Raw genomic sequence first — 27,883 nt, 5'->3', positions numbered from 1 at the left:
GGCTTCGTGGATGGGTGCTGGCGACGCCGTGAAGCAAAACGTGCCCACGTCCCGTGTTGTGTGTCACTGACAAACAAACCGACAAGACCGCGGAGAGAAAAGCACTCGGCTGTTTTTTAGGAGCGTTGCACCCGAAACGACAGCAGGCGGACCCGCATTCCAGCGCGTGCTTGAGTGCGCGTGTGCACATGTTTGGGGACGTTGGAGGTTTTCGAGGAATTAAAAGTGGACTAATGCAGCTGCTGGCTCACTGAGGGCTGGGCTCTGGCTGACTGCGTTGTTGCATGTTTTCTGGGATGGGATAATTCACCTCATTTATCAAAGGATTTATTAACTCTTCTTTTCCGTCTCGATGGTGCTTGAAGGGTGAGCGAAAACCGAGGAGTCAGAGCATTGCCTCTCTGTTTTGTTGTTGTTATCACCAGCGCGCGGAAACCTTGTTGTTTTTCAGTCTGTTCGTTTCCCGTTATATGCGTGTCTGTGTCAGCTAGAAATACACTGGTGCACACATTCATCCCCGTGTGTGTTTGTGTCGGTTGTGTCTCGTTTGTTAGCAGAGAGATGGACGGCATCGGGTTCACCATGCAGAAGAAGGCTGCGGAGCTGGAGCGGCTGGCCGAGGTGCTCGTCACCGGAGAACAGCTGAGGTAGGTCGGTCCATCGGTATGGACCCCCCCCCCCCCCCAAGTGTCTGAATGCAGGTCACACAGTCGAGGAAGCTGTGTGCATTTCACTCATTTTCGTCTGCAAACTGACCACTAACTTTACCCTCCATGACTAAATCCTTATTGTTGAACTAGTTTTCCTGGTGTGTGTGTGTGTGTGTGTGTGTGTCACCCGGATTAGGAGGAACAATGATAGGTCACGATGGACTAACTAGCAAACAAAGGCCTCCACACCCTTCTTGTGCACACTGCTGCTCCTCACCTATACAACGTGCACATGTGCCTGAGTTGGTCTACTTCTGCAATTTTTATTTTGTTGTTGTTGTTGTGTCTCCAGTAATTCAGCGCACTTTGAGCTGAACAGGCAATGATCAACCTGCCAGTCCTTGTCATGCCGTGCCCATTAATGTTCCATCCAGGAAGTGCACTGCTTTCCCAGGCAGTGTTGTTGACGCGCTGCGCCTTTTGACCCTGCGCATGTAAAGAAAGGCCCCGAAACCCCGGTGGCGTTAGCCGGCTCATGCTCTTAGCAATGATTAGACGCTCGGTAGGTAAAGCATGGCACCAATGCCAGGCATTTTGACACCCCCCCCCTCCACTACGAGGACAGCACACCCCCACAGAACTTTGCTTTTGCAGCTGGGTGGGAGACACCGAGTTGAAGCTTTTACTGTTTTGTGGAGGGGTCCAGGCTGTGACATTGTTCCGTTCTGAGGAACCCTAACTAGTAACACTTTTCATCACCTCAGGAGAGATGAATAGGTTGTCTGAATGCGCTCTTTAGTGTTCCACTGCTTGGTGCCCGTTCCCGTTTGGCCTTGTATACTGGGTGTATTTGTGTGTCTGTGCAGTGTCTCTGGCACAGCTGGATACTGGAGCTGCCAGATGGCAGTGTGGCGAGTGTCAGTGAACGACGGCTTGGCTTTCGCAGAGTCTTCTTCCTCTGAGGCGCTGGTCTTGTGGGGGAAAAGGGCCCCATTTTGAGACATTCTGGTCTGTCTTCCTGCACACAGTCACAAAGTTGAGTTTTTTTTAGTTGCGCCAGCAGCGCGGCTCTAGGAACGGTTATATCGTTGGTTCAGACTGAAATGTCTAAAATAACTTGGATGGATTACCATGACATTTTGTTGTCCCGTTCATGGTCCCAAGAGGATGAATGCGACTGACTCGCTGATCCGCTGTCGTTTCCTGTAGCGCAAAGCTGAGGTTGACAGTTCTGGTTTAGAGCGAAATATGTTAATAACTATTGGATGGATTAACATCCATTAGCCCATGCCCCCTCCAGATAAATCAGTCGAAAATATTTGTCCAATGACTTATCCTCAAATCCCTGTAAAACAATGAATTTCCCAAAAACCTCAGCTTTTTGTTGTGTCTATTGCTAATTAGAAAATGTTAAGTATTCTCATATTTGGCTGGAGCTCTTCCCTGGGGTTTTGCCCCATCTCCCTCCTCAAACTTCGTGTTGATATTTCAGACCAAATGGTGACATGAGTCACTGGGAAAGAACAAAATGTGACTTAATGTGAAAGCCTTGCCTGTATAAAAGCAAGGTGTTTACCATCTCCACAGCTTTCTTGATCATTTCATCACAAGCTTGTGGGACATTTGTGGCTTAGTTCCTTTCACTGATAACATTACGCTGGCTGTTTTGGAACATCTTCCCGCTCATTTGTGTCCCGTCACGTCGACCACTCGCACAGTAGAACGTGTCCGTCTCAGACAAGGGGCTCCAAAACAGACAAAAAAAACGGATACCATGACACACGGACACATGCAGCTGCTGTAGCAAGGCTTGTGACCAGTTCATAGCTGTGAATAGAGCATTTGTTGCACACGTCAGACTGCGATAGACTGGGAGGCTTTGTGCGGCCGGGGGGGCTCAGCATCAGCATGGTCATACTGGCGAGCCAGAAGCTCATTCAGAAACGCAACACAGAGAGCAACCGACGCAGCATCGTCCTGTGAGGAAACGGCAGCATGGATCATTTGAATTACAGAGAGAGGAGGATAGGAGGATGCCATGTTGGACGTGATGTTCAACTGGACAGGCTTAGAACAAGCTGTCGCTGCTAATCCAGAGTGAAGCTGGCCAGTTGCACACGGACTCGGCATGGAGGGGAACTAGCTGCAGGAGACTCTGCTGACACTGTGAAGGGCACTTTCACAACGATCGGGTTCAGGGAGGGGTCACCTTGCTGATTTGAAAACAGAATTTAGGCCATCTACATCAGCTTGAGACGATTGTCATGTCCACATGCGATACAGTCACTTTATACGTTCCTGCAGATGTTTTTTTTAATTGTATTATTACGCTAAGAACTTTAAAATATGTGCTAGGTTGGCAATTAAGAAATATAAAATATTGTTAGTATTTAATTTTAGTATGCAAGATGGAATGCAGTTATACGTCGGATTAGTCATGATGATGTGATTATAACCCTAACCCTAACGAGGCAGTTTCGGGCTGCTTGTTCCTCTGATTTCTCCCATTCAATTTGTTGTTTTAGGCCCAACTCGAGAGAAATATCCTATTGGTCATTAGTTCAATGGCTGAAAATTTGACATTTCACACTAATCAGCCTAAAAAACAAATCATTAAAAAACAAACATCATGCGGTTTTGGTTGAAAATTGTCAGTAATGCATTAAATATATATCTTTGGGTTCATGTTTTGACTGTACAAACTAAAATATAATATTCACTCAACAGGGGGACCGTCCCCTTTTTAGAAGGTGAATCGTTTGTTACTACTTAATAATTACACTGGTTACCATTATTAAATTATTTTCATTGATTTCAAATGAAAAAAGCCTAAATCAAATGTTTAGCATGTCAAAGAAGTCTCACTGACTTTGTTGTTTGGTTCCCGTCAGGCTGAGGCTCCACGAGGGGAAGTTGATCAAGGATCGGCGGCATCACCTGCGTACTTACCCAAACTGCTTTTTGGCAAAGGAGCTCATTGATTGGCTCATCGAACACAAGGAGGCCTCAGATCGAGACACAGCCATTAAGATCATGCAGAAACTCTTGGACCAGAGCATCATTCACCACGGTAAGGCGGAGCTGTGGGTTTAGTCTTGTAATGTTCAGCCTCTACTTTGTTTCCCATTTTCAATAATAGCAACGGTCTCCGTCTTTCCTGGCATTTTTTGGTAACCTTCTGTGTGCCTTAATAGATGATTCAACTGGTCTTCCGGGAAATTTGGCTCAAATTCAGCAATTTGCTACCCTTTTCTCAGTGGAAGTTCAATATTAACTGATCACAGCTGTACTTCAATGATTTAGTGATGTTACGATGTTACTGACTGCTTAATACAAACATAGCTACCATTCCCATGTTCCAATTTCAATGATGCTATTTCTGTCTTCATCATGAACTACACCAACGCTTATTGGTCATATTTTAAACATTAATCCCTCTGTGCACGTGTGTGTTCTCAGTGTGTGACGAGCACCGTGAGTTCAAAGACCTGAAGCTGTTCTACCGCTTCCGGAAAGACGACGGCACATTCCCATTGGACAGTGAGGCCAAAGTCTTCATGAGGGGTCAGAGGATCTATGAGAAGTATGAACGCACTCAAACACAACCACTCAGGAGCAGTGAGAGGGATTCAGGGAAAATGGCAATTCATGCTTCTTTGTGTAGTAATCAGAAAGTCCCCACTCATTAGCGTTGGATTCCTTTGGCACATAGCATTGAACCAACATCTCATATTAATATATGAGTTTTCTTGTCACTATGATAATATCTACACCACTCTTTTATCCGTGTAGTATGTATGTCATTATAGTCAGCAGCAATTTAAGGTACCTTCTTTGAAAGGGTGTTCAGAATATGGATAATATATTGGACACATTTTCAGGCGTTTTTTGTTTCTTTTTGACAAAGCAAAGTAATTTTACTGGGATGCACTGATACTAATACTGATTGTTTTAACACATGTTGTTCTCACCGGCATGATTGAGTGTCCGCTTCCATTAGTTTTTCTGATTTCATTCGATCAGTGGGTATCGCATTGACTGGTTTTTGACCTCAATAAGAGGCTTCACGGATTGGGAAAGCTACATTATTGGAAATATCTTAACTCATTGCATTTGCTCGGAGATTGGCCAGTAGAAACCACTGAGGATGGTGTTTCTGTTTGTTATCAGCTTTCTACCCATGGTGCCCCTGTTCCAATACTGATAAGACTAATGGTTTCTATAGTAACCTCAATGTCCTCCTGTGTGTATCTTCCCTCCTCTCAGTGGCATCTCTACCAGTTTAGATTCATGCAAATACTCACTTTTTCAGTAAACACACCCTAAATGTTGTTTTTTTTTCATGAACACGCACACACCTGAGAACACACAGCATTTGACTCCTTCCCTGTCCCACGCATACTGCCCACCCTCTGCCACATGATTAAACAATATTTTGATGCCTCTCTAAACACATGCACAGCAACTCTCTTACAAAAACACAGACCCATTTTCTATCTTTTTTTTGACCAAATGCAGATAGATATGCGCGCACACACACACATACACACACACACACACACCACATGCTGGCTGTGGTGGTTGCTTGCTTCATGATTACATTTATTGCACGTTTATTACATTTTTTTGATGTGTAATATTGATATATTTTTTCAACAGTAACATATATCGATTTTTACACATCATTGCACTCACAGGGTTCTCCTGTTTTCCCACCAAAAAAAATGTACGAATAGAAAAAGTATCCAGAGTATACACTTTTTATTATGGGTGAGCCATTTTTGGAGCAGAGGTCCGGTCAGAGGATAATTAACATAGCTAACAGGCGTGTAAACTGTGTTTACCATGTTTAACAAGGGCCTTGCCTGAACTATTCACATCTATGTTTTCCATTGGAAAGATAAACACCACTCTTCAAACACACATTGATAAATGGTACTGTCAAATGTTAAATCAACATACACAAACCAATAAACTAAAAGAACAGAGGAACACATTTCAAACTGTTGTCCTGACAGCATTTCCTTAGTTCCGGGCCACCAGGACACTTGAATCGAACCTTTATTCACGTGGACTAGTTTTGCTGAGCATGAATGGTCCGTTTCTCTCTCACGCATATTCACAGGGACCGCGGTGGGTTATGCGCCGAAAGGCACCACACTGTTAGGATTTTGCAAGGCATAAGCTTTGCTCTTTTATACTTTTTTCATTTTGTTTTAAAATATCCCACCTTGTCAGAAGCCAACTCCCTTTCTGATTCATTTAAAATGTAATATTATTATAAAGGACTCAAGCAATAAACTATGGCAAACATGTGTTCATCTAATCTACCAACTAAAAATCCAACTGTAAATAATTCAACCGCAACATCCGGGACACTAAGGAAGAGCAATCGATTCTAGATTTAAGATCAGGAGTGTGCGTCAAGCAAAAGGAGCGAGCACCCAATACACCTTCGGTTTTGGATTGTATCCATGTCCAATAATAACGGGGCTTTAACTCTTCTTTATGCCATCAGTGTGGCAACATATGAAGAAATACATAAAAGAACATATAATGTTCACTCTGAACCAAAACGTTTGCTTGCCACAGACGATATACAATTTCATTATAAGTATACAAATCAGCAGAACATCCTACAAGCTCGGTTGGCCGACATACGACACAATGTTATTTTGCTCGACAGGGTTCATATCCAGGTCGTGGCGAACTTTTAATAAATGTTCGTTTGTGTCTTCATACGTGGCAGTGACGTAGTGCTCACTTATACAATCATAATCGCTGCATTGGATATGGGATGCATTTTGAACATTTTCATCACAATGTGTTTGCAAATGTGTGACGACACAAGACAACACCTGCCTGTCGGGGGATAACAAACACGCACGCGTAGGCAAACCAGTAGTTCAAAAACCAGTAGGCACGTAACACCGTCACTAAAAAATTGGTTCTCGTTTCAGACTTTATGAGCAAATACAGGATCTCTTTGTGTTCATTTCTAAAGCCTCGCATTAAGACGTACATCCCTTTATTTAAGACTCTGCGCTACTTGCAGGTCGCTGTGTTGTGCCAGATCCTCAATAAAGTTTACCCATGGTCATGAAGACTCATTTAACGTTACGTGGACTTTGAATGCCGCTTAATACCCAACTGAGATCGGCTTGTGCCGCTCAGAAAAAGGATCCTTCCACCGACCACTTTCCGCACTCGGCGCTACTGCGGTTATTCCTGCATGTCCTGTCGGGGTTACGAGTCTGCACGCAAGGCCCCTTGGGATAAATTTGACTAATGATAAAGTCAGACTTTTAAACATTTTAAAGTTGTTCTTTAAACGGATACCATGCTGTACATGCCCCAAAAACATTGGTACCAGATTTAAAGACTGGAACAATGCAAATGCATGTTGTAGCATTTAGGACCATTTTGGATGTTACGGCACATTAACTGCTAATTGCATACACTACACCTTATTGGTGGCTATTTCTGTCATTACAAACATCAACCACATCCTGTTGAATACAAAAATACATGCTGCTTTGTAAATGTGCAACACAAACTAGAACTTCTAAGCCCCTTTACTGCTGGATTATTTTGAGTTCAACAACATTAAGTAAGAAGGTGTCTATTGCTGCCTGGCTGAGTTACAAGTAATACAGAAGGTTGATTACATCAGCGGCTCTCTGCTTGAGAAGAGATCCTAATGTTTCCACATGACTGATAACTGGGAGACTGTTACAGTAAATCAAGGTTAATAGCAAAGGAAATTTAACCGTCAGGACATTTAAACATTTTGTGTTTCAACTAGGTTAATTTAGTAATTCTAACCTCTACTGAAAGTCCCTAAAGTACATATAGCAACGTTATCTTTTATTTGTTGTTCCACAGAGCCATTGGAGACTGCCACCACGATTAAGCGCTGTACAAATAAAACGGCTTTGACATGAGAGGACTTATCTAATTGAAACTGATTGTATGAGGCTGTGCTCATGCAATCAACAATAAGTTTCTTATGTAGGAAATGGAAACACATATTTTCTGGGATTTCTGAGAGAGGTAAAGCATTGACTGCCAAAATACTGCAATATCACTGGTCTGAAGTGTTTTTTTAATTCAGTTTGGTAGCATATTTTTAAAATGTTGGCCCTGCCTTTGACCTGCTAACTATGTATTGCTTCGAGATATCTTTTAAATGACCTTTCTAACATTGTATTTCTATTTTTAAAAGTTCTTTAAAGATTTATCTCGGCCCCTCTATCCCCGAATATGAGAGCAGGTAAAAGCCTGGTGGTTCTACAAAAGCCTCTCAGTCAGCATCACTCCAGCTGAGTTAGGTATGCTCAGTGAACAACTACGCCGGCTGCATATCAGGGTGTCGGCAGCTCGCCTCGTCCCCCTTTAGATTCTCATGGAACATTTGTATAATTGTGTGTACAGTCTGACATCGTCTTGCATACTTTTCCACGTAGAATCGGAGGGAAATGTTCGAAGCACTGTGCTAACTTTGAGTACAGTGCTTTGAGGCTAAAGTTACACGATGTGTCGACTTGTTTCCATGGTTCAAATGGCTTTGTATACACAGCCCACATGGATCATGTCCAATTATTTGAACGTTTGTTGTGAAGTTGGTTTCTAATGTGGGCAGTTGCCTCACAAAGCTCTTAATCAACATTTAAGAAACAAATGTGTTTGTAACCGGTCTGGGTTCTGGGGAAGGGTTCCGGGAATAATGAGGTCCGCACAGTTAATCACGAGATGGCAGTTTTTTATTATTTCTCATCTGCCAGTTGTCTCTCACTGAGGCGTCGCTCGCTCCGTGCTGCTTTCTCCGCACTCGCCCGCCTCCTGATGGTTCTCTTACTGGGGTTTTAAGCACCCCCCCACCCTCCCCCAGTCAGCCTCTGCCTGATTATCATAGTTCTCACCTGGCGCCGTTCCCCGAGCCGCCTCCCCCCTGCAGCCGAGCGGAGACCACGCCCGCCACCACAGTGTTCTTTGGTGTGTTTTCACCTTACGTGAGGTTTCATTATACATATAATTTAGCTTCATTAAAGGGGAAGCTGTTTATCACGGGCTTTAGAGGTTTTTTTACTCATAATCTTCAACACACATGATGTTAAATAGAATCACCGTGAAATGTGTGAACAGCAGACCAGCTGATGGCTTGTCCATGCCACACAGAAAATTCACTTAAAAAAAAATTGTATCAAGAGTTTGTCAAGAAGATCAATGCCAGTCTCTGATCTGTAATTATATAACCAGATCCAGCAGCTTGTTACCTTAGTATAATGACTGGGAATGGCTAGAAACAGCTAGCTTAGCTCTGTCCAATGAAACCAGGCCCCTTTTAAGATAACATAAAGGTTTTTTTAAGCTATGAACGTTTCTCTATTAGGAGGCCACGATTGGTTATTCTCTCCAGTCTGGGCCTTTCTAAATAGGTCAGTGGTTGTCAAAGTTTCCTTTTGTTGAGTCTCAGGCGTTTGACTATAAAGTGCTGCAGGGCTGTCGTATCTTTGCAGGCCGTTTAGTACGATGCTTGCTTTTGAGTCCCCACAAACGTTCATGCACATGAACTTGTTCAAACAAGGCTGTGAATGTGGGAATAACAAATGAATAACGAAGATGTGGCAAGTTTAGTATCTCTCTTTGGAGGTTAACTTTATTACAAGCACTTGTCTTAACATGTACAGGTGTGTCACAGAAACTTATTCTTTCTTATAACCACTCCCTGGCTGATTTACACTATGAATGTTCAGGTGAAAGTAATTGGGTGTGCAAATGTGTACTTGTTAAACTTTTTGTTTCTTACTCCCAATAATCCCCATTTTTACTTGACATTAAACGCATCTCTTGAATAAAAATGTTCTATTAGGTAAAATGATGTCCAATGGTTATAAATATTGCAGCATTTTGTTCCATTAGATGAGTATGTGCTGTGTGTAACCCTGCTAAAGTATGTGAGCCCTACTGGCTGTTGCTATGGAGACATTCCTACGAGTGGCAAAATAAATACTGTAGCATATTCATATTTATTTTCCAGATACAGTCAAGACTACTTTCATTTATACGGATGCATACTTACTGTTCCAATTGAGATACCTGAGCTTTGGATACCAATGTTTAAATGATAAACTGATGTCTCATTGTGTGAAAGTGAATGTTTAGTCGTTGTTTTATGCAAGACCAGGCATGACTTAAAGATTGCCAGCTTTTTAAAACATAATGTAACAACTAAGAATGAATGAACCTCCTCTCCACAGGTTGATGAACGCAGAAAACAACTTGTTACAAACCAGAGAGGAGGACAACGGGTCCTTTGAGCGCGCGCTGGTGGCCACCGAGTTCATCGACTGGCTGCTACAGGAGGGCGAGATCGCAGACCGGGAGGAGGCGGAGCGGCTGGGACGGAGGCTTCTAGAACATGGCATCATCCAGCACGGTGAGAAGGAAGAGGAAACCGTTCATTAGTGTTTAATTTAACATGTGTCCCACAGTCTCAGTGCAGATCCCCAAATCAGCAGCTTAACGATTACTTGGTGACAGTAAAGCCAGGAGCACCTGGATGTAGTTCCTTCTCTCTGCATGATTCTGTCCAAGCTACTCCTTTGTGGCGACTCATTCTTCTGTCCTGGCTCCTGTACTTAGGGACTCACAGTATGATAACTTCACTATCTGCACACTTGTTTTTACTCTTAAAGTAAATGTCCATGGAAAATAATGAATTTGGACTTGCAGCAGTTTAACACAGTGGGGAATCATCTGCCTATTTTTGCATCACAAATACCTGGATTACAGTTGCGCTTTTTTTATTGAAAATGCTTCTATTGGCTCCTATTGTATTTAATAACCACTGATCAAGCTGTGGTGAGCTGAGGAAACCACGTCTAATTTTTCTCGAGGCGGTTTATCCTCTTTGCGTGATTTCCTTGTGTCTCTCTGCGCATGGTGGGAGGGACTAAGATGCAGGTAAAAGACTGAAGTGAGGGAAATGCAGATGACTAAAAGACTCGTTTCTCTCTTGCTTGACCTCAGGCTCAGGTCAGTGTTCAAGTAGGTCGAGTTACTCACTGTTTGTGTGTGATAAACGCAAGGGAAATTTGACTTAAACGTCACAGTCAGCGAGAACTCAACGGGTTGGACCAGTCTTATCTTCCAATATGAGAATTATGTGCATTTTTTCTTCTCTTCAGTTCATAGTCTAAGCAGTGGTGGAACTCTGGCCATAAGTAAGAATACTAACTTCAGAATTCTGTAAGCTAATCAATGTTGAGCTAATTTTAGCTACTTATACAAAGTTCCCATTTATTAATCGGACCATTTAAAGGTTACTAGCGCATGCGAACTGAAACCCGAAAGAAGAACAAGGAGACAGAGATATAAGGATAGTTCAGTTTACTCAGTATTCAGGCAGGGTCAAAACCGAGAGATCAGTATCTCAGGCAAACAAATCCGAAAAGGGGCAGGCAGGGTCGAAACAGGCAGATCAGCCACAGGAACTTGGATAACGCTGGAGAGCTTCGCAACAACACACAAAACAGGTGTGAGTGGACGGATTTAAAATGCGAAGGACTAACGAGAGAATGGGCTGCCGATGAGATGGGCGTGGAAGACCAGGTGAGGGGAACGAGTGGCAGGACCTGAAATGACGGCAGAGAAGCAGGCAGGCCGGAACAAAACATAGAAAAAGAAGAGGAATTTGTGCATTTATTAAGAAACGGCAAAATGTCAAAAATGTTAATTAAAAACACTGCTGCCTGGGCTACAGCAGCAAGAGATAAAAAATATGGTATTATCGAATAAATGGAAAAAGTGGATCTTTAATCAACTTCAAACATTCATATTCAGCATAAAGAGAACAGGAACAGCTGCGTTAGTGCATATTCTGCACTGTGCGCCATTACTCCACTAGTGTACTGTGGAGTCTAAATTAAATTAATTAAATTTAGTGGAGCAACAAGCATCTGCGTTGAGTGTAATCGAAGTTTACTTGCGTGCACGTTTTGTATTCGGTCTTCAACTCTGTTCTACAAACACGTGAGAGTGTCATTAGCAGTGGTTGTAGGAGGAGGCCAGGTCACCACATGACATGACGTCTGGTTTGACGCTGTTGTCTTTGGTGTGGATTACGGGCCGCATGACTTCACAAGGAAAATCATAGTCATAAAAAAGCTCTTTGTTGAGTTCATGTTATGAAGACCCTGATCAGCTTTCTGTTGGCCTCATAGTGTCATCCTCCCTGTTCAAATAACCACTGCACTATGCAGACATTGCACTGTTTCATATCCCCAGCTGCCCTGTAGTTACAGTAGACGGCTATTCAAACTGAGTTATCTGTATTTATGTGTTATGTGTTTACTGACCCTGACCCTTGCTTAAATAAATCACATGCAAAAATCTGGGCAAGACTTTATACAGTAATTATTATACTGACACAATTAATATGATTTCAATGACTCAATCTTTCCATTCCATTAATTGTGGTGAGAGCAGTAAAAAACTCCCCTAAAGGCATTTCAATAGTGTCTGTTTTTCTTTTGTTACATACAATGGAAGGATTTTCATAGGTTGACAAAAGCATCACACGCACAAAGGACATGTGTACTGACCACATGCTTGGTGTGTGCTGTTATTGTACCGCAGGCTAATAAACTATAACTAAATAGATTCCATGTAGAAACACTCTGACTCTGAAGTCACTGATGAAGGGGAATATGTGTATTTCTCAAATGGGAGCCTTCTGTTGCGAAATACTTTATTTTCCTTTGAACACATATTACAAAAGGGTATGTGTTCATAGTAAATAAAGTAAAATATATAAATAAAATTACACTCTTCGACAAGGACAAAACTATAGAGGACTGCATGAGATGTTCAATTTATTTCCTGGGGGAAGTGTGTTTGTTTGATTGCTTTCCTGTATTAATGGGCCAAATGAGTGACATCTGCTGATTAAAGTATTCCAGTTTGAATTCAGTTTAAAGGGAAGTTTTCGATGTGTACAGCTGAAGCCAAGATAGACCTGCTTGTGCACATCCTGTGATGTGTTGCATTTTTGTTTTTCTAGCATATTAAAACAAGACGTATATCAGTAGCAAAAAAAACTAAAAGGGAGGTTCATAACAATCTAAGAAATACATTAAAACAGATCCAACCAATTTTTGTTCTTTATTCAATGTTTGATTCATCTGCTTCACATTGAGAACTTATTCTGTGTCTTATTCTGCTAGTCTTGATATTTTCTTTTATTTATTTTTTCAAAATTCTGAACGACAATCTCCAAATTCACAAAGTACTTTTCACTTATTTAAACAAAACACTAAAATAAAAGCAGGTGATGGTAGATTTACAGTTGCACGTGATTAAAATTCACGTTGTACTCAGGTACGTTATGGGTCCAGCTGCTCTCCAGACCTTTGTAAAAAATATGACACATTCTTATTAACTTATTAAAATGATTTGACATTAATCTTACTAGCTACCATTTTAAAGAGAAAGACTGTTACCTGTTCATGTCTTAGTTGTGGTAATTAGGTAATTTCTCCATGCCTTAAATCACTGCCATCTTCATACTTCTTTGTCTTAAAGAAGGGACACACATTTGAAATTTTCTTGTTTAGAGATCCCTCAATATCCTTAATTAAAATGTTTCATGTCTTAAATATCCCTCGCTCTCTTAAACAAAGCAAATGTATTCTCTCAATGTCCCTTTTTCTTTCTCCCCAGTAACCAATAGGAACCACTTTGTTGACGGGCCCCTCCTCTACCAATTCAGGATGAATTTCCGGCGGCGACGGCGTCTAATCGAACTGCTTCACGAGCGCAGCCGCAGCATCCCGGAGAGTCACGACAGTCCTTTCTGCCTCCGCAAACAGAACTCGGATGGAGGAAACACCAGCTTCCTCTCTGGTACACACTGACCCTTTTCTTGCGTGTCTAATTGTATGCGATTAAGTACGCCAACATTGGCTGTGGTCAACACAGAGAAACTGAGGCTACGTGTTCTTCAATTAAACCCTGAGAGAAATCTTTAATCGTCTTCAGAACGGTTTCCTTTCTTAAGCCTCACTGTAAAATGTTTATTTTTCCAGTAATTATTGCATTCACACACATGTGGTGGAAACAGCGTTGGTGTTATTGTCAGTATGTCATATTAAGAGACTATGTTAGATGTGTATGTGTTGCCAGGCGGTAGAAAGGGTTGTTGTCAAGAAGACTTTCCCTAAATGGGACAATTTCCACAAAGCTGTTTATGTGAATGTAAAATGATTGGACAAGGGCTGCCATTTAACTGCTGAGATGTAAATGTCAGAGAAAGACGAGCTTTACATAACGCATCAAAGATTCCAGTTCTCCATATTGAGCAAACTTTGGTATATAATGGACTGGCTTTAAAACTCCACTTGAAGCATCTTTATCGTAATAACTAAGACTGAAGATGCTCTATTAATACATGTAACATCACTTACCCAAAGCTAGATCCTTTTAATTAGCAAACTATGGTTGTGATGGTTTAACCTACGCTTTATGTGTTATTTTGACTAGTTGAAGGGGATAGATCAGGGATTTTATCTAAGTGTTATATTGATGAGGGAAAAGGCCTTTGATTGGGATTGACTTTTCATGAAGAGAAGCCAAGTTAATAACCTGCCAATTTAATTTCAGTCTCTGTATCTTGTGTCTCAGTGAGTCCTACTAAAGAGATCAAGGTGGTGGTCGGGGTTCGGAGGAGCAGCTTGAGCAGCAGCTGTGGCAGCAGCGGTTATTTCAGCAGCAGTCTTACGCTCAGCAGCAGTCCTCCTGTCCTTTGCAACCCCAAGTCTGGTGAGATGACACACAGAAATACTAAAGCTTTTCAACTCTCTGTTTTTCATGTACACAGAGAACGTAAGGTCACAAAGAAAGACCTGTAAAAGTCATGGAAAACATGTTGTGTGTACGACATCTGCCACCAAGCCAACCACAAGTCAGGTTCCTGTTTTTTTTTTCAATGCTTGCAGCCCAGCTCCTCATGAATGTGAAAGGGGAAAGGTTTCGTGTTCATACGAGATCCTGGATAGAACTTGCTTATCTTATTAATTAAATGGGTTTTTAAGATTATAACTTCTAATCAGCTTTGTCAAAAATAATCAAATTTAGAATCTTGTGTTTTAGTATAGAAGTATGAGTACCCCCAACATTACTTTAACCCCTCCTGCTATTCATTACAAAACAATTGAAGAAACTTTTTCAAAAGAGAAATGCTAAAGTGTGTTGAGGTCAACCGAAGATTGATACGCGCTGCGTGTAGCGAGTGATAATCAATGAAGAAGAAATGCCTTCTTTAAATACTGTGAGGTTCCTTTAATGTCTCCAACTAATGCAGAGTCCTTGACAGTCTCTTTGCAGCACCCGAGTCCCCCCGACACGGGCCCTCATTACACGCCATGCACAATAGACAGGAAAAGGAAGGCACACACAAACAAAGAAATCCCCCTGTGCCTCAAATGACCCTTTTAATAAAAAGATGTGGCATTAAAGAGAGATTGTCCTGTAGGTATGATCAGATCAGGATTTCTACAGAGAGATTATGGAAATGTCTAATAATAAGGTCTCTCCTTACTTCCTCGGTTGTATCAGATTAGACAAGATTAGAAGAGCTACATAGACCACAAGAGATTTATAAAATACACACATACAGAACAGAATGCACAAGCAACCGGCAACCTGAGGGATTTGCTGTCGGGTTTGTGTGGACGAATGAAATAAAGTTTTGTATTCAGTCATTTCACAGCACTTTCAACGACTTTCTTCAGTCTTTGTGAAAAAATAACAGCGTTTAGGAAGAAAGAAAAAAACGCTGCTAGTAAATATTAAAGCTCACTTTCTGTTTTACATCCCTTTAGTTGTGGATTGAGTTGGTTCTGGTTAAAAAAAAAAAATCTAACAATTTTACCCAATAAGAAATCCTTCTGTTTTATACTGTAGCCACACAGAGCACTTCACAAGTGTCTGTATTTCATTCATTCATCACTCCTGTAAAACTTGATCTTCAGTGATGTCTCAAACAGTAAACCTCAGAAACCAGTATTTACTTAAAGTGACCCACGTTAACGATTGCGAAGAAACAGGACATGAACACATAGAAGTAGCAAAAGTTGACTAATTGAAAACATTAAATCACTTGCATCATTCATTCGTAATAGAATGAATAGAAAATTTAATTTTGCTGTCTGTGGAGACACAAAAGCCCAGTTAAATCCGTTGTAGGGCCAAGTTAAATTGAGCAACAGTTGGGGGAAGTTGGAGGAGGGGAGCTATAATATTTTAGGAAGCCTGCAGGCCATGTGACTGACATTATCCCTTTTGACACACTTTTTAGATAACAATATTATGTCTTTGTGTTCCTGTATGTGTGTGTGTGTGTCTGTGTGTGTTCATGCCTGGTAGAGTATGCATTTGGCTTCGTTCGGATCTCACCGTAGTAAGTAGTAATCTTTGTGTGTTTCTCTCAACAGTTCTAAAAAGACAAGTGAGTCCAGAGGAGCTGCAGTCACCAGGAGGACCTTTTGTCAAGAAGACATTCACCGTAGGACTCCACTCTAACAAATAGTACTTCAGCGTGGAGGTCTCACATTCCCTCTCGCACACACTAAGGCCTCCACGTCACGTGAAAATGCAGGAAGCTCTCGAACATGTCTTAGATCAATTTAATTGCCACAAAGAAAAAAAATGCTCCGGACACAAATGTCAATGTTTTGTTCTTAACCTTTTAGGGAACAGTATATGAGAGAGAGAATTGAACCACAACAGTCCACCAACTAGCTTTAACCAGACATTAAGGAAATGTATCGCAACACAAACAGTGTCACGTCTTCTCGCTGTTCCTCAGATTGTAGGCGATGCCGTGGGCTGGGGCTTTGTGGTGCGAGGAAGCAAACCCTGTCACATTCAGGCTGTGGACCCTGGTGGACCTGCAGCAGCTGCTGGCATGAAGGTAAGGACGGGAGAGGGGCAAAGTCCCAAAAGCACTGTGAGCTCCAGAGGCTCCATCTCTTTATGCATTATGCAACGTGCTGAAAGAAGAAAGAAGGGAAGCTGTGTAGAGTATAACATGTCCTCATGAAATACACCGTTACATGATCTAGATTTAGGTTTAAAGGTGGGGATGACGGTCCAGATGTCAGCGGAGATGAGCTGCAGCAGCAGGATAAGTGTTGAGAGAGGAAACCACTCGGAAAGGGAAAACAGGTCAATGGTGGCTGCGCTGGCATGAGATGTATGTAAGCTGAGTGGCAGCAAGGAATCTTGGGAATGCAAAGCAATGGCGACTTAAACCACAATGTGGACGCAGGAAGAGGGGGGGGCGATGAAAAAAAACATGTAGCACACACACTTTTGACTTTGTTTTAAAAAGTAGACGTTTGCATTAATCCAAGCTAATGCCCAGTTAACAATGTTTCCTCGTGCTTAGAGTATTTCTTTATATTCATATTGTACAGCCCAAAATCACAACTTGGTCTCAGAGGTGCCAGGACCCTCAGACTTCTACAGCAGTGTTTGAAAAGAATATTCAGTCCAAACCAAAATTCTGCAAAGCGGCTGTTTTTTCCGACTACATGAAGAAGAAGGTGTCAACTCGGGGTGTCATCAGCGAGAAGCTGAAGAGTGTAAAGGATGCGGAAGGAGCAAAGGATTAGCACTGAAAGAGGAAACTGTATTTTCACTTCTGCCATTGTTACTCTTAACCATCATATTTTGTCACCATGGAAACGCGTGTCATGGCCCACTGAGTGTGACTGATAGGAACCCTACTGTGAGGAACAACATTCATCATTTTAACACCAAGTTTTTGTATTTCAAGTTTTACGGGGTTTTCTTTCTTTATTAAATTTAAGGACAAAACCCCCGGAAACACACAATATTAGTATATGATAGAAATATGAGCGTGCGGTCACACGTTTATTTAGTCCGTTGCACTCCCTGCAGTTTCTAGGAGTTATATCCTCTTCCACTTCACCTGAGTAGTTTTATTGATGTGCAATCGTTAAGCAGCAACAGAATCCAGATGGGGGAATGCAGTGCTGTGAGCTGGTGGCAAAAGGCTCCAAGATAAACTTGCGCTTACAGATCTCAGTGGGGAGGTAGTAAGAAGCTTCTCTCTTCGTCTCTGTATTTTTTTTTCACCTCACACAGATGCACACATTAGCATCGTCCTGACCATAATGGATCTGAGCACTTATGTTACTAATGCACTTTTATAAGGCAGCAGCAGCATGGTGTGTGTTTGCCTCGCTGTGTGCATCCTGTCCCGACTGTGCGCCATGTGTGTTTGTACACCGTCACGTGTGTGTCTACTGAACAATATGTTCTGTATCATAAGCTCAGATGAATAGGACACTGTTGCATTTTGAAATCTTTAAATATTCTAATACTATGTGTCACATCCTTAAAAGAACATTTAAACCCTTGAGCATGCACTGAATACACAATTATCAGTTGAGACATGCACAAAACAACGCTCTTACAGGAAAGTTATATGCCTGTTGTTGCAAACCCAGAGAGACCCTGGATTCCTGCAGCCCCTGTGAGATTGCCCGGCAACCAGAAGACTAAAGTGTTGACTAGTGAGCTATAAAAAGAGACCGTGTGGAATAATCCTGATTTATACCCATAATTGGTTCCCCCAAATATACTTCAAATTCAGACCAGATTGCCTTTCACTTGAAGTTTAGTTTGAGGAAGGTCATTTTGCTTTTTTATAGGCCAAACTATTATTGGGAAGTTGATTGGTTTGGGATCTAATTCTCGGCCGGGAAAAAAAATACGTTTCAAAATATTAAGAAGTTTGAACCCTAATGTGTGCGTGGTTTCAACTCTTCAGTTATTGGGTCTTTGGCTTTCTGATTCCTCAAGTGACGTAACGGCAAATATGGCCTCGGGTTGTAGTATTCTTCAGCTGTTATTGCTGCAGAAATGTCTCAGCGAGGCCTCCTACGTGTTGATTATTCTCTCACTCGTCTCAGTATGCTCGTATGTGACTTTTGGGTCCAGCTGGGCCTTTAGCCAAGACGAACTACCCTGCACCCTGAAAGGAGAGAAGTATCAGTGGGGGAGGAAGAGGGGGAGGTGTTTGAGTCGGAAGAAATGAAAGACATTTAAAGGAAATAAATATATGCCGCAGAAGTCTAGATATGAATACAGTGAGTCAGAAAATAATGAACCGTCCAGGCTGTTCTCCCCTATCACATTCTCAATCTCTCTTCCCAAAGCCTAGTGTTATCTCTGTTTTCTCCCTGAAACATTCATCAAGTCCACGAAGCCAGTAGTAGCAATCTCTTTGAAAGAGAGTAACCTGTATGTCACATTAGATTATGCAGAGAGAGCAGTCAGGGTTTAAATAGCTGCTCCTTGTAAACGGCCCCATGAAACACGTCCGTAAAAGTTGTTCATCCACCATGAGTCAGCCGTCTCCACTTTGTCGGTTTACTGCCAATATAGACATCGGAGTGATTACGTGCTTTTGTTCTCCTTGGCACGCCTCGAACTAGCATGTCGCAGAGCTTTTGCAAAGCTTGTGGGACGAGTGTGTGCTTGTAACAGCTTGCAAAGAGCCAAACCACGGCAGCAGTAGCAGAAACTGCAGCATCATGTTGCAAGAACAGCAACTATAAGGCCCCTCGGAAAACAAGCCGCATTTCTATCAGTTCCGTCGAGTTGGAACTGCGGTGCAAAGGCGATAAGGCGGGCGTGGTAACCCTCCGGAGAGCTTTGAGCCTGGCTGATCGTGTTGTACCTTGTGTCATTTTATATCAGATAATAATATCACTGCTTTACATCTTTCTCTTTACTGTTGGAGCTTTGAACGTGTTGCCTTTTCTGTTTTGTCTCACTGATTCATGGTCCGATCGCTGATGTTTTGGTGCTTTTTGCATTGACAAACATTTGTCAACTGCGCTGCGAGTTGACAAATGTCTGCTGCAAGCGTTTGGAGCTTGATCTCTGCAGCGATCAACAGCGTGACTCGTTCAATCTGTTTGGGGGCCCTGGGGAAAACTGACCGCATGCAACATGTACGAAAAACCCTTTCTGCTTTTGATATATACACAGTAGTTTGACATTTTGGAAACGCGTATTTACATTTTTGGGCTGGTACCACTCTCTTATCTGTCCCCGCAAGGCATCGGAGACTCACTATTCACACATTTTTAAAAATGTTGTTTGGATGAAATGAACACAATAGGATGTGTACATTTGCGTTGGAGGTGCTGCATATTTTTACCGTTGGAATGAATCAGTCTAGCTTTTTCCACTTGTTTCCAGTCTTAGTCCTAGGTTAACATGAGAGTAGAATAAGAACGAGATTCTCTCTTTTGAAGAAATCTCATTACAGCTCATCACAGCCCTCGTCATTTCAGTTGGTATGTTACTTTTGAATATCTAAAATATCCATGGAAACCAAAATCACTCCTGCAGTATATTCCACCTCTGCACCATAGATCAAAATGTTGACTATGTTCCAAACATTGCACAACAATGACTGATATTTCAGTTTTTAAACGTTCATCGAGTTGGTTTCTCATATTTAAATGCATGTATCTCATTGTAAACACTATTGATGTGGTCCTGGCCAGGGCTCCCTTGAAAAAGATCTCATTTAGACTTAAAAAAGGTTAAAGACATATATATAGTAAACATTTCTTCAACCTGTTACCTTCAGAATGTATCGCCAAATCAAAGCAATAAAGTATTTTACTCCCCAAAGATAAGTTCTAGGGGGGATTCTCTTTCTTAACTCTCAATTCGAGCCCTCGTTGATTGGGTTTTGATCCGTACGAAAGTTAAGAGCATTATAGCCAAAGCACCCGTTAACTCGCTGCTCTTTGTCACTCTTTTCTCAAGGTGTGTCACTTTGTGGTGTCGGTGAACGGACGGAACGTCCTCGCGCAGGACTACCGCACCGTCAGCAACCTGATCCTGACCGGACCCAGGACAATAGTCATGGAGGTGATGGAGGAGGCGTAGGTTTGAGTAGAGGCCTGTCAGAAGAAAGAGTAGTGCAGTAATAACATGGGGACTAGAAAGGTTCACGACTTGAACTCAAAACCACAGAGCAGTGTGGATAACTTGAAATACAACTCGCACTGTTCCTGTTCCAATAATCTTTTGGACAAGGTGCAGGGCTGAGAAACAGACGGTGTTTAACAAGTCAAGTAAATCATTCAGCCTGAAGGTTGTGCTTGATTTTTTTTCTTTGTATTTAGAGGTGCAGGTATGAAAAGAGTCACCACTTTTACAGATGGTACAGACTCGCAGTCCCCAAACTTTACGAGTGGAAAAGGAACACCGGCGTTCCCAGAACTGTTCCACGAGACTGTTGCTTAACCCGACAAGGGTTTAAAGGACTAAAGGTGAACAAGTACAATCTGAACATGGAACAAAAAGGAAGATTATTTGACACTGACGTAGTCAGTGACCTCTCCCCTAGTTAGACTTGAACCATCGACTCAAACCCCCCTGATGGCTCAACACTGTCCTCTGCTGCCAACCACAAGGAGACTCACAGAGAGGGAGCATTCATACAATCTGTGGACTACAGCTCTGGTTTCAGGGTGTGTATTCCAGCTTGGGCAACCGTTGTTTCAAATAGAAGAACAAAAATCTAATTTCTACCCTTGTGTGAAAGACATTTGTTTTTGAATGTAATAAAACAGGAAGTGTATGTGACATTTACATGCACAGTGTATATATAGGACAGTTACGCAATACTTAACACTGTAAACTGCGGATGTCCTTCTTCAGAAGACTGGTGTTTATCAGATAAAGCCTCATAAACCACATTATTGAGAACATCTCAGACTTTATACACTTTTTCTAAAAGATAAATCTTACTAATAATAAGATGTTATTATTTTTAAAGATGTATGGCACTTAAAGAGCAGATATTTTCTGTTGAGATGTTTTCAACTTTAAAATATTATCAATGACGCGTTGTTTCGGAAAAAGGAAGACTTGTTGTGTTTTATAACAGCGGAAGTGCCAAATACATACTTAACTACAATTGGAGTTGTGAGCTGCCAACCAGCTTTAAACTTAAAATATTTTCTCATAGCAAATAGTAGATTCAGTTGAAAATATTGTAATAATTAATGAATAGGATTATAATTGGAGCACTTGACCTAATAAACATATGTTTCATGCTGTCAAAAGCACTAAGATGAAAAAAAGCTTGCTTAGAATATGTATATGCTTATACGTATATTATACACATACTTATTTTTTATGGGAGCACAGATTCTAGACAGCTCTTGTTTATATACTAGAATGTCAGGAACAAACCCAGCACAAATAATTGTTTCTTCATTATTATTTGGTTGAAATTACCCTTGAAAAGGCTAGCTGGAGGTTTAACATTTATATAACTAGACTTGTACCTCATTAGCTTCAAAAGTATCATCAGAGTTTAAAGCATGTCAAAGAACAAGGCCTCCAAGGTCGAGCATGGATTGGTAACGCTCAAGTTGCTCATACAGTAAGTGTCTGTAATCTATGGTTAACTTGAGTCAACACTCATTTCTATATCTTATAGAGCTGTAGCTATTGGGTTCATCTTGGCAGGCATCCGCTGTCATAAAGGTTTATGGCTTTCCCGTAAATTGACTTGTCTCTTGGAAAGCTTCCATCTAGTCTCCCGACTACTTAAACCGCTCTACGCTACATGTCACAATTCACCCAATTACACATCAAGGGGTTTGTTCTGCTTAAACGATGTGATGTGCAGAAAAATGTAATACATCATAGTCGGGGCCTCCCTGCCTTTATAATGTGTGGAATATACAGCCTGTGGACTGGTGTATGTTTTCTGCTTGTGGGCATATGTGTCATATTTGGGCATCGACTACATCAGCGTCACCCTGCGCCCAAAAGCAACAACTCTAAGAGGTCGGAGCCTATACAATACCAAATGTTATTTACTCAAATTGCTATAAATATAGGTGTAGCCCTCCAAGCTGTCGACCTCTCTGGTTCCACCTACACCGACTTAAGAAATAAGGCTTTGATTTGGGAGCAGAAATATGTTGCAGGTGTGGAGTTACAAAATAACTATCATTACTTGTTTCATTTAGACCAAACATCATTACCTGGTTAATTTCATTCGTAGGTAGATTTGTCCGGGAAGAGAAGTTGTTACCAAATGCAAAACCAGTAAACCTTTTCTATTCCATATGAACATAAAATCAGGACATTTGTATTGCCATTCAGAAGAATGAGCACACAGGGTATGTGACCGGGAACTGCCTGCAGGTCTCTGCCGTTAGTCCTTCAGGAGGCCTCTCATTTGTTGTTCTTAATGTTTTTCGATGTTGTATACAGTGAAATGCATGACTGTTGTAAATCTGTGCTTATGTAGCATTGCCTTCAAATCCGATTCCTCAGTATTTGACTTAAGTTCGCTGACTAATCAGGTCAGAGGTAAAGTAGATTTGAACCTACTTTCGAGAGCGCTCTATTTTTAGGACAACGATAAAATAGAAGTATCTCAGCTGTGTTAATAGAATTACTATAGACATTGGGGATTTTTTTGTGGTTAATAAACATGTATTACATTTTGTGTTAGTTGCTGATCTCCAAACTGTTCTCTCAATTTGTTAGCTGATGCCATACAATTTACTATGTTAAGGTGCTTCACCTGAAGGTCATTAGAGAAGCTCCCTGACACAGAGATTTTGAAAGCTTTTGATTCACAGCCAATCAGCAGGCAGCGTGACAGAAATCAATTATTCTGCAGACATTAGTAATTATTCTCAAGGGTCTTCATTAGTTAACTGTAGAATTTATCATTATTCATTAAAAGCGGATATCTGCTTATTGGTGAAGTTTTAGAAATTGTTCAAAGGTTGTGATTCTGAAAAAGGAGATTGAAATGTTTATTTGTCGGAAGGCAGTTTGGTTATGGTAATATGAAAATATGAAGATGTGTGAAATCCCTTTACATGTATTAATAATTCTGGAGGGAGTTGTGTGGTCAGAAGTCGGCTGAAATGGGTCCACTCTTCAACAATGAGCCCGACAGCATTTGCCTTAAGACCTCATTTTGCTGCTAATCTCAGTTGGTGGTCATCTTTTCTCTTGTTCTGTTCCCAGATCTGTTTACCCATGACCGTGTATTTTAAAACATGTAACAGATTGTCGTGCCGCTGTTCTGTTGACAATCAGTATTTTATGGACACCACCTTCAAAAAAGCACAACAGGAGTTTTAGAAGCAATGGTCTGAGGGAAACTTCTACACTGCTGTTGACCTTTTCAGTTTTATACTTAAGCTTTGATGGTTTATTTACCCGCTTAATTTAAAGGGATTATTTTGCTTTGTGTTGACCGAATCAGGCCCGGGTGAGGGCCCAAACGTGTTGATTTTCTCCGCTACCAGAGATGTGATGTTCCTACGACAATATAAGCTCACACAGTACCACGGACTGTTTTTGAAAAACCTGCTTTAAGCTAATTGTGATGTGCTGATGTATTAAACAGTTGATTAAGTGTTTAATAAACAAGCTGATTCTACAGTGTTCATCTGGTATCATTTTCAGGCTGTGAAAGTCTTTGTACTTTAGATTTAGGGTCTCATGTTGACTTTTAGGTCTACTTCAGTGCTATGTTATTATTTTAGGTGTGTATTAGAAATAAAGCAGACCTCAAATAGACCTGTGACATAGAGGTCCATTATGTCATGACATCCATAGTCAGCGGCTTTTAATTTTGCAAGGTCACCACATTCAAGACAAAAGATCTTTTTTGAAGAACCACGTCTACTTTTATTTCTTCGGTTCCGTAAGAATACTCACAACTAATCTCAAAAGGAAGACTGGATAAACAACTCATTGACTCAATTTAAAAGGCGACAATGGAAATCTGAGATGAGAGACTATGAGATTACAAACTGTAAACTGTCGATTCCCCTTGTCGGTCGGTCAAAAGTGAAATATGATGGCCCGCTTACTTTTTTTCATGTACTACCCAAAAGCTACCAGCAGGATGTGCTGCAATACTGGACATTTTTTTCCTCTGAACACTTCCATACCTCAACCAGAAGTGTCTTCTGTGGACAATTTTTGTATGTATCAGCCCGCGCCAAAGAGCTGTGTGACTGGTCCACGGGAATAAACAAATACACTTCTCCTCCCCAGTAACGGTAGTTCATCTGGGTTTGTTATTGTTAATAACGTGTCAAAGTTGTTTATCCGGTCGATTATTCTCTGCTCTAATCTAATTATTTATTTTTTCTAGGGATATTTCTTATCAAACTGCATCTATATTTACAATACTATTGGTAAGCTGCAAAGAAATGTATTAATGTTACACTTTATTGGCTGTAGCAGTGGCTTTGGAGGCACACATGTCTCCTTCTCTCTCTTCCTCTCCCTCTCTTTTACCTCCTTTCTTCCTCAAGGAAGACTGACAGATACACTAACTAGAAAAGGCCTTATCAGATGTTGCCATTGCCACCTTTCATGCACCTATCCGTCTGTTCATTGCATTCGCGCGCCCATTGATTAGCTCAGCAATCAACCTTCATCTATTTGCTATTTTTCTCTCTGTGTGTGTTTCTGCTCAATAAACATATTGATACACACACAGGATATTAGAAACTGTTGCGCACACACACAGCGACAGCCTGCTGGATGGATGATACTGAACTGATAAGAAATGTGTTTATTTAACTAAATAAGTGCAAAGCAGCAAATCTTACCGTATCGTCTGTACTCATCGAGTAGCTTGTCTGTTAGAGTTAGAATGAATGTGTGGCCGATAGTAATGATCTTTTTGGAGCAGAGGTGTAGGGAATTGCTCTTTTAATGGGCCTTGAGGGGGTTATTTTAATACATAAAGAATCACAGTCACACTGCACAAGTTACTGTAGGTCCAATTCTAACTGGGGCCAACACACTGAGCGAAGCCTTCACAAATATTGTAAGATCATATGAAACCAAGTCAATTCAAGCCAACTAGCCAAGCTCAAGTAATTAATACCCACGAGGAAAATCCCTCTAGCAAAAGTGACAAGAGCCAAAATAAGAGCATTAAGAAGCCATATGAGGTGTATTGAAAGCAGAAAAAAGCCTCCCTAGAAACATAAAAGAAGGGTTTTTTTAATTTCCTCTGTTGGCATTCTTAGTTGTCTCCAGTCTTTTCAATCCCAATTCAATTATCTTAATTCTGCGTTATAATAAATATATGGTTTCAGGGTATTTTTATATATTGCATATCATTTTGTATTTAAATTTTGCACAATCCATTTTGGCAAACCAAATAATGTAATATCAAAGAATAAAAGAAGATTACCTGGAACATATTATTCTTCTAAGTTTAATTAGCTTTTTGACACTATGTGCAAATAATGTATGTATGGCTACTGCTTTGATTAAATAAAGGTTATCAGCGTTAGCACTTGTGGGAAATATTAAGCTTTTAGATTATTACCCGCAGAAGAGAAGCATAGAAAGGATATGTGTTCCTGAAGAAGAAGAATGTTTGGGTGCCGAATACCTTTGAGGCACGATTATAGTGTTTTCCAGGTCTTTCCTCTACTTCCCTCCCCACAGGCAAGAGCTCAGGACAAGTCACAGCTAGCAGAAATGTTAGCCATGAGACAAATGCTTATTGGACTGTGCCCCTTTGGTAGGAAACTGCCATTTCCTTTGCCAAAATGATTTCACCCACTATACGGGGGGGCAGGAAATCACAGCTTCATGGGGTGCACTGGGACGCCTTTCTGCACGGCCTGGTTAGAAGGCAAGTCAGAGAATACTAATACACAGTGCTTTTATTAAGCCTTTTACCAAGATGGTCTATACGGCTTGTTGGACCACGGTCACATCGAGTAGATTAATGGACAACACCCCCCCAGGACTAAATATTTATTAAAAAAACAAGAGCTTTGTGAGCGATGCTTCGACAAAAGTAACAAAGGTAGAAAAACAGTATAGTTTTTACCTTGTTCACTTCTTCATTTTTTGCTTATTAGTACATTCACAGACTATAGTTGAGTAAAGGTCATTAGTTCTGCAGAATGTGACAAAAGCAATTAGTTGATTGAATGATGAAAAAGATATTTAAATGCATCAATATGTAACACGGAAAATCTGCACCCAATTTCATGGCAATTTCCACTAATATTTGAGCTATTTTCGTCTGGACTAAGGTGGTGGACCGACTGATTCACAGACCAACAATAGCATCCCACTGTTGAAGATGCTCTGCACGTTACAGACACCTTTGGTCATGAGACTTTAAGTACTTGACTTTTACCAAATATAGTGTAGAGCAGTATATCATCTACAATAAATGACGCCCATTCCACAACGACCCATTGAATGATGTACTTTAACTTAAGAGCAATCCTGTGAGAGCGGCCGGCCTGGTACCAGATGACAAGGAGGCAAATAACTGTGACTAGTCAGACTAATCAGTAGGCTGCAGTCACTTCAGCCAGATGCTGCCCTCATATTAACCTCCTGCTTGTTATTAACATGGTGTGTGTGTCTGTGTCCCTACATAAAAAAGGTAGAAAGCCGCAGAATGAGACGTTCGGCAGTGCGTCTCAGTTTTTGTGTGCAAGTGTGTTTATTAGAACTTGTATGTGTCAACTCTTGAACTTGAACTTGTCCAGGTCTTTTGATTGAGTTTATAAGTTTCTTATGATGGTTGAAATGCAGCTCATTTTGTGTGTGTGTCTGCGTGTGTGTGTGACTGACACGGTGCCGCTGAGCTCCACGCCTCGGGTTATCACTGCCTTTTAGAAGTGGAGGCCGGGGGGGCTTCAGGTATGTCTGTATATGTGTGTAAGCAAAAGGTGTCAGAGGTCTTCTTTTAAATGTAACATTAAGTGTGTTTGCAGGTGGTACTGGTTTGCCGCTGTGTGTCTCTCTTACTCGTATGTGTGTTTGTTTATGGGTGTGTGCACAAATGTCTGACTCAATAAATAGGAAAAAATGAAAATCACTATATTGAATGTTGCAGCTTCTGAATTGCACATGCGTGCAGTGGTTTTCTTTCACATTTGTGAAGACACACAACCTTTTCTTAATAACAGTAATCTTTGAGGAGAGGATTTGCTTTTACTGATTGAAAGGGGAAACACGGGAGGATAAAGTGGTTTGGTCATTTTTACTATGGCAATGTGTCCATCTACTGCAAACATTGAAGATGTCAATAAATTCAAGAAAACCAGTAATCTATCAGTTTAAAGGTGACCCTC

At 41.2% G+C, this 27,883-nt stretch overlaps 1 protein-coding gene across 2 annotated transcripts; it reads left to right on the top strand.

Annotated features, from left to right (window-relative positions):
• deptor (DEP domain containing MTOR-interacting protein) lies at positions 1 to 24,194 on the top strand. 2 transcript variants are annotated; one of them, XM_037453621.2, is made up of 10 exons: positions 1 to 366; positions 558 to 647; positions 3,542 to 3,720; positions 4,110 to 4,233; positions 9,911 to 10,089; positions 13,374 to 13,556; positions 14,334 to 14,471; positions 16,145 to 16,215; positions 16,519 to 16,623; positions 20,529 to 24,194. In XM_037453621.2, exons 1-10 carry the CDS (start codon positions 353 to 355, stop codon positions 20,649 to 20,651), a joined length of 1,206 nt encoding a protein of 401 aa, XP_037309518.2. In that variant the 5' UTR covers positions 1 to 352; the 3' UTR covers positions 20,652 to 24,194. The 2 variants fall into 2 exon arrangements, with proteins under 2 accessions (XP_037309518.2, XP_037309517.2); XM_037453620.2 differs by having other exon boundaries at positions 555 to 647.
• The last annotated feature ends 3,689 nt before the right edge of the window (positions 24,195 to 27,883 follow it).

Source organism: Pungitius pungitius, chromosome 11 (assembly GCF_949316345.1).
Source record: "Pungitius pungitius chromosome 11, fPunPun2.1, whole genome shotgun sequence".
Taxonomy (NCBI): Eukaryota; Metazoa; Chordata; class Actinopteri; order Perciformes; family Gasterosteidae; genus Pungitius; species Pungitius pungitius.
The sequence above is the reverse complement of the archived record's forward strand: the minus strand, read 5'-3'. Positions and strand labels throughout refer to the sequence as shown.

What these genes read in the sequence shown, in the direction of transcription:
- deptor (XM_037453620.2), top strand. An exon ending in GGTCAGAGGATCTATGAGAA is followed by an intron (nt 4,234 to 9,910) that starts GTATGAACGCAC and finishes TCCTCTCCACAG; the next exon opens with GTTGATGAACGCAGAAAACA. An exon ending in CCTTTGCAACCCCAAGTCTG is followed by an intron (nt 14,472 to 16,144) that starts GTGAGATGACAC and finishes TTCTCTCAACAG; the next exon opens with TTCTAAAAAGACAAGTGAGT.